The sequence below is a fragment of the Tachyglossus aculeatus genome, chromosome X2 (genome assembly GCF_015852505.1).
Source record: "Tachyglossus aculeatus isolate mTacAcu1 chromosome X2, mTacAcu1.pri, whole genome shotgun sequence".
In the NCBI taxonomy this organism is placed as follows: Eukaryota; Metazoa; Chordata; class Mammalia; order Monotremata; family Tachyglossidae; genus Tachyglossus; species Tachyglossus aculeatus.
In genome coordinates this window covers 29,568,107-29,584,027 of record NC_052100.1, presented here as the reverse complement: position 1 = coordinate 29,584,027, position 15,921 = coordinate 29,568,107, and the positions used below count along the sequence as shown (strand labels likewise).

The following is a 15,921-nucleotide window of genomic DNA, read 5'->3' as shown; positions in this document are numbered from 1 at the left end:
GTCTAGAAGGGGGAGACAGACAACAAAAGAGAACCAGTAGACGGGTGTCAGTACCATCAAAATAGATAAATAGAATTATAGCTCATTCATTCAATCGGATTTACTGAGCGCTTACTGTGCGCAGAGCACTGTACTAATCGCTTGGAAAGTCCAAGTTGGCAACATATAGAGACGGTCTCTACCCAACAAAGGGCCCCCAGTCTAGAAGGGGCAGACAGACAACAAAAGAGAACCAGTAGACGGGTGTCAATACCATCAAAATAGATAAATAGAATTATAGCTCATTCATTCAATCGTATTTATTCATTCATTCAATTCATTCAATCGCATTGTGTGCAGAGCACTGTAGCACTGCACTAATCGCTTGGGAAGTCCAAATTGGCAACATATAGGGACGGTCCCTACCCAACAGTGGGCTCACAGTCTAGAAGGGGGAGACAGAGAACAAAACAAAACATACTAACAAAAGAAAATAAACAGAATGAATATGTACAAATAAAATAGAGGAGTAATAAATACATACAAACATATAAACATATATACAGGTGCTGTGGGGAGGGGAAGGAGGTAAATATTAAATATTAAATTTAATATTAAGTTAAATGTGCTTCATCCGTAAAATGGGGTTCCAATACCTTTTCTCCCTCCCTCTTAGACTGTGAGTCCCGTGTGGGACTTGGACTGTGTCTGATCTGCTTGCATTCTATCAATCCAACCACTTAGTACAGCGCTTTGCTCTTAACGAATACCACAATTATGATTATTAAGCAAGTAACCTGGGGATGTCACTAGTCGTTCAATCATATTTATTGAGCACTTATTTATTTATAATTTATATTAAATACAATTAAATTATATTTAATTCAATATAATTAAATTAACTAAATATTATATTTATAATTTGATTATTAAGGCGGGGGATGGAGAGGGGGAGGAGGGGGAGAGGAAGGAAGGGGCTCATTAATAAAATAAATGGAGTAATAATGTACAAAAAGACACAAGTGCTGTTAGGAGGGGAAGGGGGTAGGGCAGAGGGAGGGAGGGAATGGGGGTGATGGGGAGGGGAGGAGGAGCAGAGGAAAAGGGGGGGCTCAATCTGGGAAGGCCTCTTGGAGGAGGTGAGCTCTCAGGGGCGATGGGGGGAGAGAAGGGAGGGGGCGCAGCGGAGGTTCTGCGCCTGCGCCAAAACAGCGGTGACGTAGGGGGTGTGTGCCACGGCGGTTCTGCGCCTGCGCCGAAGCTGCGGTGACGCCGGGGGAGAGAAGGGAGGGGGCGCAGCGACGGTCCTGCGCCTGCGCCGAAGCAGCGGGGAGGGAGGGGGGGGTGCCTCGGCGGTTGTGCGCCTGCGCCGAACAACGGTGACGGAGGGGGAGAGAAGGGAGGGGGCGCAGCGGCCGTTGTGCGCCTGCGCTGAAATAGCAGTGGGCGGGGGAGGAGAGGAGGGAGGGGGCGCAGCGGCGGTTCTACGCATGCGCTGAAGCAGTAATGGGGGAGATAAAGGAGGGGCAGCAATCAATCAATCAATCAATCAATCAATCGTATTTATTGAGCGCTTACTATGTGCAGAGCACTGTACTACTAAGCGCTTGGGAAGTACAAATTGGCAACACATAGAGACAGTCCCTACCCAACAGTGGGCTCACAGTCTAAAAGGGGGAGACAGAGAACAGAACCAAACATACAACAAAATTAAATAAATAGGATAGAAATGTACAAGTAAAATAAATAAATAAATAGAGTAATAAATATGTACAACCATATATACATATATACAGGTGCTGTGGGGAAGGGAAGGAGGTAAGATGGGGGGGATGGAGAGGGGGACGAGGGGGAGAGGAAGGAAGGGGCTCAGTCTGGGAAGGCCTCCTGGAGGAGGTGAGCTCTCAGCAGCGACGGGCCTGCGCCTGCGCCGAGTAGCGGTGATGGAGGGGGAGAGAAGGGAGGGGGCGCAGCGGCCGTTGTGCGCCTGCGCTGAAACAGCGGGGGGCGGGGGGGGGGCGCAGCGGCGGTTCTACGCATGCGCTGAAGCAGCAAAGGGGGGGAGATAAAGGAGGGGCAGCAGCGACGGTTGTGCGCCTGCGCCGAACAGCGGTGACGGAGGGGGAGAGAAGGGAGGGGGGCGCAGCGGCAGTTGTGCGCCTGCGCTGAAACAGCCGTGGGCGGGGGGGCGCAGCGGCGGTTCTACGCATGCGCTGAAGCAGCAAAAAAGGGGGGGGAGATAAAGGAGGGGCAGCAGCGACGGTTGTGCGCCTGCGCCGAAACAGCGGCGGGCGGGGGAGGAGAGGAAGGAGGGGGCGCAGCGGAGGTTCTGCGCCTGCGCCGAAGCAGCGGTGAGGGAGGGGGTGCCACGGCGGTTGTGCGCCTGCGCCGAACAGCGGAGGGTGGGGTGCCTCGGCGTTTGTGCGCCTGCGCGCGTGTTTGGCGGGCTGGGGCTGAGGTGGTACCCGGGGTCCGGCGCAATGGCGGCCGCCCGGGTAACGACGACGCCAAGCCAGGGCGAGGGCGGCCATGGCAACGGCGGGGGAGGCCATGGCAACGGCGGGGGCGGCCATGGCAACGGCGAGGGAGGCCATGGCAACGGCGATGGAGGCTTCAGCGGAGAAGGCCCGGGACCGGCCCAGGAGGAGCGGCTCTGCTCGCACTTCGTGGCCATCACGGGCTGCCCGCAGGAGGCCGCCCGGGCCGCCCTGCAGGCCAGCGCCTGGGCACTGGACGTAAGGCCCGGGCTCGGGCCAGCGTCCCCATCACCACAACAATCGCCATCAGGACGGCAATCAATCAATCAATCGATCAATCAATCCTATTGATTGAGCGCTTACTGTGTGCACAGCACTGGACTAAGCGCTTGGGAAGTACAAATTGGCAACATCTAGAGACGGTCCCTACCCACAGTGGGCTCCCAGTCTAGCGATTGGCAATCGCAATAATAATAACCACGGCATTTGTGAGGCGCTTAAGACGTGCCAAGCACTGTACTAAGCGCTGGGGGGAGAGACAAGGACGTCAGGTTGGCCCACAGTCCTCATCCCCACTGTGAGCCCGCCGTTGGGTAGGGGCCGGCTCCATCTGTTGCCAACTTGGACTTCCCAAGCGCTCAGTACAGTGCCCTGCCCACAGTAAGCGCTCAATAAATGTGATTGAATGGATGACCGGCTCTATCTGTTGCCAACTTGGACTTCCCAAGCGCTTAGTACAGTGCCCTGCACACAGTAAGCGCTCGATAAATACGATTGAATGGACAACCGGCTCTATCTGTTGCCAATTTGGACTTCCCAAGCGCTTAGTACAGTGCCCTGCACACAGTAAGCGCTCGATAAATACGATTGAATGGACAACCAGCTCTATCTGTTGCCAGCTTGGACTTCCCAAGCGCTTAGTACAGTGCCCTGCACACGGGAAGCGCTCAATACGATGGAGTGAATTTTCCAGATGAGGTCACTGAGGCCCGGAGAAGTGAAGTGACTTGCCCAGCGTCACACAGCTGACGTGAGACGCGGCGGGGCTCAGTGGAAAGAGCCCGGGCTTGGGAGTCAGAGGTCGTGGGTTCAAATCCCGGCCCTGCCAATTGTCAGCTGCGTGACTTAGGGCAAGTCACTTCTCTGGGCCTCAGTTCCCCCGTCTGTAAAATGCGCATGAAGACGGTGAGCCCCATGTGGGACAACCTGATTACCTTGAGAAGCGGCGTGGCTCAGTGGAAAGAGCCCGGGCTTGGGAGTCAGAGCGCTTAGTACAGTGCTCAGCACACGGGAAGCGCTCAATACGATGGAGTGAATTTTCCAGATGAGGTCACTGAGGCCCAGAGAAGTGAAGTGACTTGCCCAGTGTCACACAGCTGACGTGAGAAGCAGCTTGGGCTCTTTCCACTGAGCTACACTGCTTCTCTAATAATAATGGTATTTGTTAAGCGCTTACTATGTGCCAAGCACTGTTCTGAGCGCCGGGGTAGATACAAGGTAATCAGGTTGCCCCACGTGGGGCTCACAGCCTTCACCCCCATTTTACAGATGAGGGAACGGAGGCCCGGTGAAGTGACTTGCCCAAGGTCACACAGCTGATGAGTGGCGGAGGTGGGATTGGAACCCACGACCCCTGACTCCCAATCCCGGGCTCTTTCTACTAAACCAGGCTGCTTCTCTATTCAATCGTATAATTATTCAGTCTAATAATTATGGTGCTATTTGTTAAGCGCTTACTCTGTGCTGAGCACTAAGCACCGGGGTAGATAGAAGGTGATCAGGTTGTCCTACGTGGGGCTCGCAGTCTTCATCCCCATTTTCCAGATGTGATAAGAAGAAGTGAAGTCACACAGCAGACAAAAGTGGCGGAGCCGGGATTAGAACTCGAGACCCTCACCTCTTTTGGTACCAACGCTTTGCTTTTCCTTTTCAGAGGGCACTGGACTCCTATTTCGAGCCCCCCGAAGACCCCCGGCACACGGGCGGCAGCCCCTCGCCCCCCGCCGCCCCGGAAGTTTGGTAAGGGGCGCCGACGGGCCGGCCGGAAGGACTCAAGGCCGCAACAGTGATGGCTATGTGTTAAGCGCCTACTATCATCATCATCAATCGTATTTATTGAGCGCTTACTGTGTGCAGAGCACTGGACTAAGCGCTTGGGAAGTCCAAGTTGGCAACATATAGAGACGGTCCCTACCCAACGGCGGGCTCACAGTCTAAAAGGGGGGAGACGGAGAACAAAACCAAACATACTAACAAAATAAAATAAATAGAATAGATATGGACAAGTAAAAGAAATAAATAAATAGAGTAATAAATCTGTACAAACATATACATATATACAGGTGCTGTGGGGAAGGGAAGGAGGTAAGATGGGGGGGATGGAGAGGGGGGCGAGGGGGAGAGGAAGGAAGTAATCAATCAATCGTATTTATTGAGCGCTTACTGTGTGCAGAGCACTGTACTAAGCGCTTGGGAAGTACATAGAGAGACGGTCCCTACCCAACAGCGGGCTCACAGTCTAAAAGGGGGGAGATGGAAAACAAAACCAAACATACTAACAAAATAAAATCAATAGAATAGATATGTACAAGTAAAATAAATAGAGTAATAAATATGTACAAACATATATCCATATCTACAGGTGCTGTGGGGAAGGGAAGGAGGTAAGATTGGGGGGGATGGAGAGGGGAGCGAGGGGGAGAGGAAGGAAGTAATCAATCAATCAATCAATCGTATTTATTGAGCGCTTACTGTGTGCAGAGCACTGGACTAAGCGCTTGGGAAGTCCAAGTTGGCAACATATAGAGACAGTCCCTACCCAACAGTGGGCTCACAGTCTAAAAGGGGGAGACAGAGAACAAAACCAAACATACTAACAAAATAAAATAAATAGAATAGATATGTACAAGTAAAATAAACAGAGTAATCAATCAATCGATCGATCGTATTTATTGAGCGCTTACTGTGTGCAGAGCACTAGACTAAGCGCTTGGGAAGTCCAAGTTGGCAACATATAGAGACAGTCCCTACCCAACAGCGGGCTCACAGTCTAAAAGGGGGAGACAGAGAACAAAACCAAACATACTAACAAAATAAAATAAATAGAATAGATATGGACGAGTAAAATACTTCCCTTGTGTCTACCCCAGCACTTAGTGCAGTGCTTGGCACATAGTAGGCGCTTAACAAATACCAGTCCAGTGGGGAGGTGGTTGCACCCGTCCTCGAGCTTAGGGATAGACTATCCACCGGTCGTTTTGTTGTCCGTCTCCCCCTTCTAGACTGTGAGCCCGTTGTGGGGTAGGGACCGTCTCTATTTGTTGCCGATCTATACTTCCCAAGCGCTTAGTACAGTGCTCCGCACACAGTAAGCGCTCAATAAATACGATTGAATTCCCGGTTTTCCCCTCTGGAACCTCGCTATCTTCTGCCTGCTCAGCTTCTTGGTGAACTGGGCTCCATCTTTTTGTAAGAATGTGACCTTAGTGTCTCAGTAATGTTCTCTCCCTGTTTCATAATAATAATTGCAGTATTTGGTAATAATAATGATGGCATTTATTAAGCGCTTACTATGCGCGAGGCACTGTTCGAAGCCCTGGGGAGGTGACAGGGTGATCAGGTTGTCCCACGGGGGGCTCGCAGTCTTCATCCCCATTTTCCAGATGAGGGAACTGAGGCCCAGAGAAGTGAAGGGACTTGCCCAAAGTCACCCAGCTGACAGTTGGCGGGGCCGGGATTTGAACCCACGACCTCCGACTCCAAAGCCCGGGCTCCTTCCACTGAGCCACGCTGCTTCTCTAATTTGGTAATTGTCCCGTCGATCCCCAAGGCCCTCCCCGGACGGGGGCCTGGGAAACTGAGGAAACCCTCGTGACGGTGCCATCCTGGACGTCCGTATTCATGGCTAATCAATCAATCAATCAATCGATCGCATTTATTGAGCGCTTACTGTGTGCAGAGCACTGTACTGAGTGCTTGGGAAGTACAAGTTAAAGCCGTGATGTGTTCGGAACTTCCAATATCCCCAAATTGAACTCCAGGAAACCCGTAGACGCTCGGCCGGGAATCCGTCCTCCCTCTTGGCTTCCATTCATTCACTCAATCGTACTTATTGAGCACTTACTGTGTGCGGAGCACTGTACTAAGCGCTTGGGAAGTCCAAGTTGGCGACATATAGAGACGGTCCCTACTCAACCGTCACAGTCCACTATCCCAAATCCCCTCTTGAGCCTCATATTGTCCCTTCATCAGGAACCTATTATCATCATCATCAGTCGTATTTATTGAGCGCTTCCTGTGTGCAGAGCACTGTACTAAGCGCTTGGGAAGTCCAAGTTGGCAACATATAGAGACGGTCCCTACCCAACAGTGGGCTCACAGTCTAGAAGGGGGAGACAGAGAACAAAACCAAACATACCAACAAAATAAAATAAATAGAATAGATATATACAAGTAAAATAAATAAATAAATAGAGTAATCATCATCAATCGTATTTACTGAGCGCTTCCTGTGTGCAGAGCACTGTACTAAGCGCTTGGGAAGTACAAATTGGCAACATATAGAGACAGTCCCTACCCATCAGTGGGCTCACAGTCTAAAAGGGGGAGACAGAGAACAAAACCAAAGATACTAACAAAATAAAATAAATAGAATAGATATATACAAGTAAAATAAATAGAGTAATCATCATCAATCGTATTTATTGAGAGCTTACTGTGTGCAGAGCACTGGACTAAGCGCTTGGGAAGTACAAATTGGCAACATATAGAGACAGTCCCTACCCAACAGTGGGCTCGCAGTCTAAAAGGGGGAGACAACACCAAGCATACTACAAAATAAAATAGATACGTACAAGTAAAATAAATAGAGTAATAAATATGTACAAACATATATACGAAAGGGCAGCCAACAAGAAGTAATTCATCTACGTACAAGTAAAATAGAGTATTAAGTATGTACAAACATATATACAAAAGGGCAGCCAACAAGAAGTAATTCACCCTGCAAGTGGAGATGGGGGACTCGGTTGAAATCCGTTAACTGATTTTTGTAAAAATATGTTTTTTTTTGTTTTTTTGGGGGGGTTCCTCGTAGCGTGGACCTGACGGACGACTCTCCCACCGGGGCCTCCGGTTCTGCTCATCGCGGCAAAAGGGAAGACGACAGCACCTTCAGCATCATTTGTTGGAACGTCGATGGCCTCGATCCAAACAATCTGTCGGAGAGGGCCAGAGCCGTGTGCTCCTATTTAACTCTGTAAGTAACCCTGCTTTTTCCGGCTATCCCGTCCGTCCGATCCGTTCACATCGTGGGGCGGCGTCCCGCGTAGGGAATATTTGGGGAAATATAGAGAAAGGCAATGTCGTTAGGGGGACCGGGTTAAAGCAGGTTGAAAAAAGAGGTGGATTTTTAGAGGACAAGTTCCACATCGGTTTATTTCTGAAAGGGAGGCGAGATGCATCAGCTCCTTAAGGGCCTCGAAACCGGTACCATTACGACCCATTCCGTCGCACGGGTGCCCGTTACCGAAGCTCACCCGTCGTTCTTCAGCGGGGAGACTCCTGGATCGCTTTTCCCGAAAAGGAGGGCGTTCGGTTGGGAAGAGGAGGGAGGCGACTGAAAGGATTCGGGATGCCGGGTTGGCGAAATGGACTCTCGTCGCTGGCCCCGAGACACGCTTCCTCCGTCGAGCCTGGCAAATTACGCTCCCGCTCGAGCAAGTTAGTGCCCCAAGCCGGCGAATCGCCCGTTTTTTCCTCGAATCTCCGCGAGGCGTTATCGGATCCCTTTTCTTTAACACAAATCCGCATTCATGGTGGTGGTTGAGCGTCAGTCTGTGGTATTTATTAAACGCTCACCGTGGGCGGCAGTGAACTGAATGAACCAGGAGGACTCCCTCTGATAATAATAATGATCAATCAATCAATCAATCAATCGTATTTATTTATGGTTGTACATATTTATTACTCTATTTTACTTGTACATTTCTATCCTATTTATTTTATTTTGTTGGTATGTTTGGTTCTGTTCTCTGTCTCCCCCTTTTAGACCGTGAGCCCACTGTTGGGTAGGGACTGTCTCTATGTGTTGCCAGTTTGTACTTCCCAAGCGCTTAGTACAGTGCTCTGCACATAGTAAGCGCTCAATACGATTGATTGATTGATTGATTGATTTATTGAGCGCTTACTATGTGCAGAGCACTGTACTAAGCGCTCGGGAAGTACAAATTGGCCACACATAGACAGTCCCTACCCAACAGTGGGCTCACGGTCTAAAAGGGGGGGACAGAGAACAAAACCAAACATACCAACAAAATAAAATAAATGGGATAGAAATGTACAAGTAAAATAAATAAATAGATAGATAGATTTAGGTAGATGGTATTTGTGAAGATAGATAAATAAATATCTATAAATAAATAGATGGTATTTGTGAAGCGCCTACTATGCGCCAAGCACTGTTGGCTAGCGCGTCGTTATCTCAAGTAGCGAGCAAGTTGTTGGTGCCCCAAGCCGGCGAATCGCCCATTTTTTCCTCGAATCTCTGCGAGGCGTTATCGGACCCCTTTTTTAAATACAAATCCGCATTCACGGTGGTGGTTGAGCGTCAGTCTGTGGTATTTGTTGAACGCTCACCGTGGGCCGCAGTGAACTGAATAATAATAATAATGATGGCATCTATTAAGCGCTTACTATGTGCCAAGCACTGTTCCAAGCGCTGGGGAGGTTACAAGGTGATCGGGTTGTCCCTCGTGGGGCTCACAGATTTAATCCCCATTTTACAGAGGAGGGGACTGAGGCCCGGAGAAGTGAGGTGACTTGCCCAGAGTCACACAGCTGACAAGTGGTGGAGCCGGGGTTTGAACCCATGACCTCCGACTCCAAAGCCCGGGCTCTTTCCTACCGAGCCACGCTGCTTCTCTGAATGAACCAGGAGGACTCCCTCTGATAATAATAATGATGATGGGATTTGTGAAGCGCCTACTACGCGCCAAGCACCGTTGGCTAGCGCGTCGTCACCTCAAGTAGCGGCGTAGAATTGCCAATCAATCAATCAGTCGTATTTATTGAGCGCTTCCTGTGTGCAGAGCACTGTTCTAAGCGCTTGGGAAGTCCAAGTTGGCAACGTATAGAGACAGTCCCTACCCAACAGTGGGCTCACAATCTAAAAGACTGTATTTATTAATCACTTGTACTGAACACTGCAATGTAACAGAGTAGGAAGACGTGTTCCCTACCCACCAGGAGTTCACAGCGAGACAGTCAGCGCTCAATAAATGCGCCTGATTGAGGTCGAAGAATTAAGCTGCAAGAGCATCGTGGCTTTTGATGAAATGCGAATAAAAACCTCTTTTTGCTTAGGTACAGTCCAGCCGTGGTGTTTCTTCAGGAGGTTATTCCCGCGTATTACAGCTACCTTAAGAAGAGAGCAACTAATTATACGATTATCCCAGGTAACCCACATCTCCTTTTTCGTTTCTAACGGTACTCGGGAAGCGCCGACGCTCCGCCAGGCACTGTACTGAGCGCCGGGGTGGAGGTAAGACGAGCTCCCACGCTCTGAATTGGAGGGTCATCATCAGTCGTATTTATTGAGCGCTTACTGTGTGCAGAGCACTGGGCTGAGCGCTTGGGAAGTCCAAGTTGGCAACATCTAGAGACGGTCCCGACCCAACAGCGGGCTCACAGGCTAAAAGGGGGAGACGGAGAACAGAATCCCCATCTTACAGTCAATCAATCAATCAATCAATCGTATTTATTGAGCGCTTACTGTGTGCAGAGCACTGGGCTGAGCGCTTGGGAAGTCCAAGTTGGCAACATCTTGAGACGGTCCCGACCCAACAGCGGGCTCACAGGCTAAAAGGGGGAGACGGAGAACAAAATCCCCGTCTTACAGTCAATCAATCAATCAATCAGTCGTATTTATTGAGCGCTTACTGTGTGCACAGCACTGGACTGAGCGCTTGGGAAGTCCAAGTTGGCAACATCTTGAGACGGTCCCGACCCAACAGCGGGCTCACAGGCTGAAAGGGGGAGACCGAGAACAAAATCCCCGTCTTACAGTCAATCAATCAATCAATCAGTCGTATTTATTGAGCGCTTACTGTGTGCACAGCACTGGACTGAGCGCTTGGGAAGTCCAAGTTGGCAACATCTTGAGACGGTCCCGACCCAACAGCGGGCTCACAGGCTGAAAGGGGGAGACCGAGAACAAAATCCCCGTCTTACAGTCAGTCAATCAATCACTCAATCAGTCGTATTTATTGAGCGCTTACTATGTGCAGAGCACTGTACTAAGCGCCTGGGAAGTACAAATTGGCAACATAAAGAGACAGTCCCGACCCAACAGTGGGCTCACAGGCTAAAAGGGGGAGGGAAACTGAGGCACGGAGAAGGTAAGCGACTTGCCCAGGGTCACAGGCTGACTCAACCGATTCCCAGTTTCCGGGCCTCCCTCCGCTGAGCCGAGGCCGGCATTCGGTGATTTTCCAAGGGAACGGGCTCAGAAGGGAGCTCCCTTCTCCTCGACCGTTTGCAGGTTGCGAAGATGGCTATTTCACCGTCATAATGCTGAAGAAATCAAGCGTCAAGTTCATAAGCCGAGAAATCACACCTTTCCCAGAAACCAAAATGTTGAGAAACCTTCTGAGCGTGAAGGTAATTTGGGACGGGGGGGCTCCCTTTCTCGCGGTCAAATTCCCGAGATCTCTTGCTAGTTTAGCAGATTTCCCCAACTTGGACTTCCCAAGCGCTTAGTCCAGTGCTCTGCACACAGTAAGCGCTCAATAAATACCACTGATTGATTGATTCTCAGAAACAGCTTTTGCCAGCGTCGTTCTTAAAGGAAATACTACCCGAAAAGCCCTTAAATAGGCCCCGAAAGGGTTCTTGGAAGACTGAGAAAAATTAGCCTCAGGGTGGTAGCAATATTCATTGATTCGGTCGTGTTTATTGAGCACTTACTGCGTGCAGGGCACTGTACTAAGCGCTTGGGAAGTACACGGTGGCAACAAATAGCAATAGTATTTAGGGAGTGTTTACAGTGTGCAGAATACCGTGCTAAGCTGTGGGAAAGAGTGCTCGAGGGGAATTAAGACACAGACCCTGCCCCTTGAGGCATATATATATGTATATATGTTTGTACATATTTTTGTATATATATTTATGCATATTTATTACTCTATTTATTTATTTATTTTACTTGTACGTACCTATTCTATTTATTTTATTTAGTTAGTATGTTTGGTTTTGTTCTCTGTCTCCCCCCTTTAGACTGTGAGCCCACTGTTGGGTAGGGACTGTCTCTGTATGTTACCAACTTGTACTTCCCAAGCGCTTAGTCCAGTGCTCTGCACACAGGAAGCGCTCAATAAATACGATTGATTGAGTAGTCTAGTCCCGAAGACTGGCGTTTGAATGAGGCCTTCTATTACCCTATTTATTTATTTATTTATCTTGTACGTGTCTATTCTGTTTATTTTATTTTGTTAGTGTGTTTGGTTTTGTTCTCCGTCTCCCCCTTCTAGACCGTGAGCCCGCTGTTGGGTAGGGACTGTCTCTGTATGTTACCAACTTGTACTTCCCAAGCGCTTAGTCCAGTGCTCTGCACACAGGAAGCGCTCAATAAATACGATTGATTGAGTAGTCTAGTCCCGAAGACTGGCGTTTGAATGAGGCCTTCTATTACCCTATTTATTTATTTATTTATCTTGTACGTGTCTATTCTATTTATTTTATTTTGTTAGTGTGTTTGGTTTTGTTCTCCGTCTCCCCCTTCTAGACCGTGAGCCCGCTGTTGGGTCGGGACCGTCTCTATGTGTTGCCGACTTGGACTTCCCAAGCGCTTAGTCCAGTGCTCTGCACACAGTAAGCGCTCAGTAAATACGATTGATTGATTGATTGACTAGTCTAGTCCCGGAGACTGGCGTTTGAATGAGGCCTTCTAGACCGTGAGCCCGCTGTTGGGTAGGGACCGTCTCTCTATGTCGCCAACTTGGACTTCCCAAGCGCTTAGTCCAGTGCTCTGCACACAGTAAGCGCTCAACAGATACGGCTGAATGAATGAATGAGGCAGGTTTGGGGGCTGGCAGGGTCTCTCGCGGCCATCATCGTCATCATCAATCGTATTTATCGAGCGCTTACTGTGTGCAGAGCACTGGACTAAGCCCTTGGGAAGTATAAATTGGCAACGTATAGAGACGGTCCCTACCCAACAGTGGGCTCAGGACTTGACTTCTTGTTGCAGGTGAATATACTGGGCAACGAACTCTATCTTCTGACCTCCCACCTGGAGAGCACCAAAGACTCCTCCACGGAGCGAGTCAACCAGCTGAGAATCGTCTGGAGGAAGATGCAGGAGATGCCAGAGTCAGCGACCGTCATATTTGGAGGCGACACCAATCTCAGGGACTCGGAGGTGAGCCGTGGCGTGTCATCATCATCATCGTCAATCGTATTTATTGAGCGCTTACTGTGTGCAGAGCACCGGACTAAGCGCTTGGGAAGTACAAGTTGGCAACATCTGGAGCCAGTCCCTACCCAACAGTGGGCTCACAGTCTAAAAGGGGGAGACAGAGAACAAAACCAAACATACTAACAAAATAAAAGAAATAGAATAGATATGGACAAGTAAAATAAATAGAGTAAGCTCAGTTGGGCAGGGAGTGTGTCCGTGATACTGTATTATATTATTATGTTATATATAATATATATTATATATATTATGTATATATATAATATATATTATATATAACATATATATATATTATGTATGTATATATATAATATATAATATAATGTGAGGCCTGTGGTGGCTCAGAGGGAAAGTAACAACCTTGAAAGGTTGGAGGCCTGGGTTCTAATCCCCCCTCTGGTATGAGAGGTGAAAAAAGATTGTAAATACCTAGGAGGGTTTAGAATAGATCACCTAAGAGTGCTGAGGTAAAATTTTCCCCTTTTAGACCGTGAGCCCACTGTTGGGTAGGGACTGTCTCTATGTGTTGCCAATTTGTACTTCCCAAGCGCTTAGTACAGTGTTCTGCACATAGTAAGCGCTCAATAAATACGATTGATTGATTGATTATTATTGATGGCATTTGTTAAGCGCTTACTATGTGCGAAGCACTGCTCTAAGCGCCGGGGGGGATACAAGGTGATCAGGTTGTCCCACGTGGGGCTCACGGTCTTCATCCCCATTTGACAGATGAGGGAACTGAGGCTCGGAGAAGTTGTGACCTGCCCAAGGTCACACCGCAGACGTGGCGGAGTCGGGATTAGAACCCATAATAATAATAATGATGGCATTTGTTAAGCGCTTACTATGTGTGAAGCACTGCTCTAAGCGCTGGGGGGGGATACAAGGTGATCAGGTTGTCCCACGTGGGGCTCACAGTCTTCATCCCCATTTGAAAGATGAGGGAACTGAGGCTCGGAGAAGTTGTGACTTGCCCAAGGTCACACAGCAGATTTGGCAGAGTGGGATTAGAACCCATAGTAATAATAATAATAATAATAATGGCATTTGTTAAGCGCTTACTATGTGCAAAGCACTTTTCTAAGCGCTGGGGGGATACAAGGTGATCAGGTTGTCCCACGGGGGGCTCACGGTCTTAATCCCCATTTTCAAGATGAAGTCACTGAGGCCCAGCGAATAATAATAATAATAATGATGGCATTTATTAAGCGCTTTCTGTGTGCAAAGCACTGCTGTAAGCGCTGGTGGGGGGGGGGTTACAAGGTGATCAGGTTGTCCCACGGGGGGCTCACGGTCTTAATCCCCATTTTCAAGATGAAGTCACTGAGGCCCAGTGAATAATAATAATAATAACGATGGCATTTATTAAGCGCTTACTATGTGCTATACTACCTGTACTACCTATACTACCTACCTATACTACCTATATACTACCTGTATATATGTATATATGTTTGTACATATTTATTACTCTATTTATTACTTTATTTTACTTGTACATATCTATTCTATTTATTTTATTTTGTTAGTATGTTTGGTTTTGTTCTCTGTCTCCCCCTTCTAGACTGTGAGCCCACTGTCGGGTCGGGACCGTCTCTCTATGCTGCCAACTTGGACTTCCCAAGCGCTCAGTCCAGTGCTCTGCACACAGTAAGCGCTCAATAAATGCGATTGATGATGATGTGAGCCCACTGTTGGGTCGGGACTGTCTCTCTACATTGCCAACTTGGACTTCCCAAGCGCTTAGTCCAGTGCTCTGCACATAGTAAGCGCTCAATAAATACGATTGATTGATTGATTGATTGAGAGACAGGGTCACCCGGGTTCTGAGCGAAGGTGCCGTCCCCTTTCAGGTTTCCAAAGTCGGCGGCCTTCCCGGCGACATCCTGGATATCTGGGAGTTTCTGGGCAAGCCCGAGTACTGCCGCTACACGTGGGACACCCAGGCCAACTGCAACCTGAGGATCCGCAGCAGGTGCAAATTCCGCTTCGACCGCCTGTTCTTCCGGGCGGCGGCCCAGGGCGGACACGTCCTCCCCCGCAGCTTGGATTTGCTCGGGATGGAGAAGCTGGACTGCGGCCGCTTCCCAAGTGACCACTGGGGCCTCCTCTGCAACTTCGACGTCATCCTGTGAAGCCCTTTCCGCTTCAGCGGGAGCATCCCTGGGGCTCCTTCCCGGCATTCCCCCCCCTCGGAGCCACGCGAGCCCGGAAAGACGAGAGGGAAGAGGATTCCGTCCCGCTCCGGGCCGCCGCCCCGATCCCGCTTCTTACGCTCCCGGAAAGGCGAGAGGGAAGGGGATTCCCTCCCGCTCCGGGTCGCCGCCGATCCCCGACGATTTTAAGGACGCAATTCCCGACTGCTGCCGGGACGGATCTTCACCTTGGCTGCCGCTCAAGCGCGACCCTAAATGTTCTCCATTTTTATTTCTAAAGCGCATCCAACCTTTTAAATAAAGCCTTCCGGAGTTCACCTTTTAAATAAAGCCTTCCGAAGTTCGCCTCTTGTTGTGGTCAGTGTGGTGTTTGTAGGGAGCCGGTTTTGTGCGGAGCACTGTACTAAGCGCTTGGGAGAGTACAAGACAGGCGGTAGACATGATCCCTTTCCTCAAGGAGCCTACCGTATCCAGGGCCCCGTACTAAGCACTTGGGAGAGTACAATAATTATAATAATAATGATAATAATAATAATAATAACAATAATAATGGCATTTATTAAGCACTTACTATGTACTAAGCGCTTGGGGAGTACAAGACAGGCGGTAGACATGATCCCTTTCCTCAAGGAGTCTGCTGCATCCAGGGCCCCGTACTAAGCACTTGGGAGAGTACAATGATGATAATAATAATAATAATGGCATTTATTAAGCGCTTACTAAGCACTTGGGAGAGTACAATAATAATAATAATAATAATAATGGCATTTATTAAGCGCTTACTAAGCACTTGGGAGAGTACAATAATAATAATAATAATGGCATTTATTAAGCG

The 15,921-nt window shown here is 48.9% G+C and overlaps 1 protein-coding gene across 2 annotated transcripts; it reads left to right on the top strand.

The window, feature by feature from the left end:
- The first annotated feature begins 2,429 nt into the window (after positions 1-2,429).
- TDP2 (tyrosyl-DNA phosphodiesterase 2) lies at positions 2,430-15,437 on the top strand. Of its 2 annotated transcripts, XM_038771009.1 has the most exons (7): positions 2,430-2,714; positions 4,390-4,475; positions 7,552-7,713; positions 9,819-9,910; positions 10,996-11,114; positions 12,703-12,873; positions 14,784-15,437. In XM_038771009.1, the coding sequence occupies exons 1-7, from the start codon at positions 2,460-2,462 to the stop codon at positions 15,063-15,065; spliced, it is 1,167 nt and encodes a 388-aa protein (XP_038626937.1). In that variant the 5' UTR covers positions 2,430-2,459; the 3' UTR covers positions 15,066-15,437. The 2 variants fall into 2 exon arrangements, with proteins under 2 accessions (XP_038626937.1, XP_038626938.1); XM_038771010.1 differs by lacking the exon at positions 10,996-11,114.
- Positions 15,438-15,921: the final 484 nt, after the last annotated feature.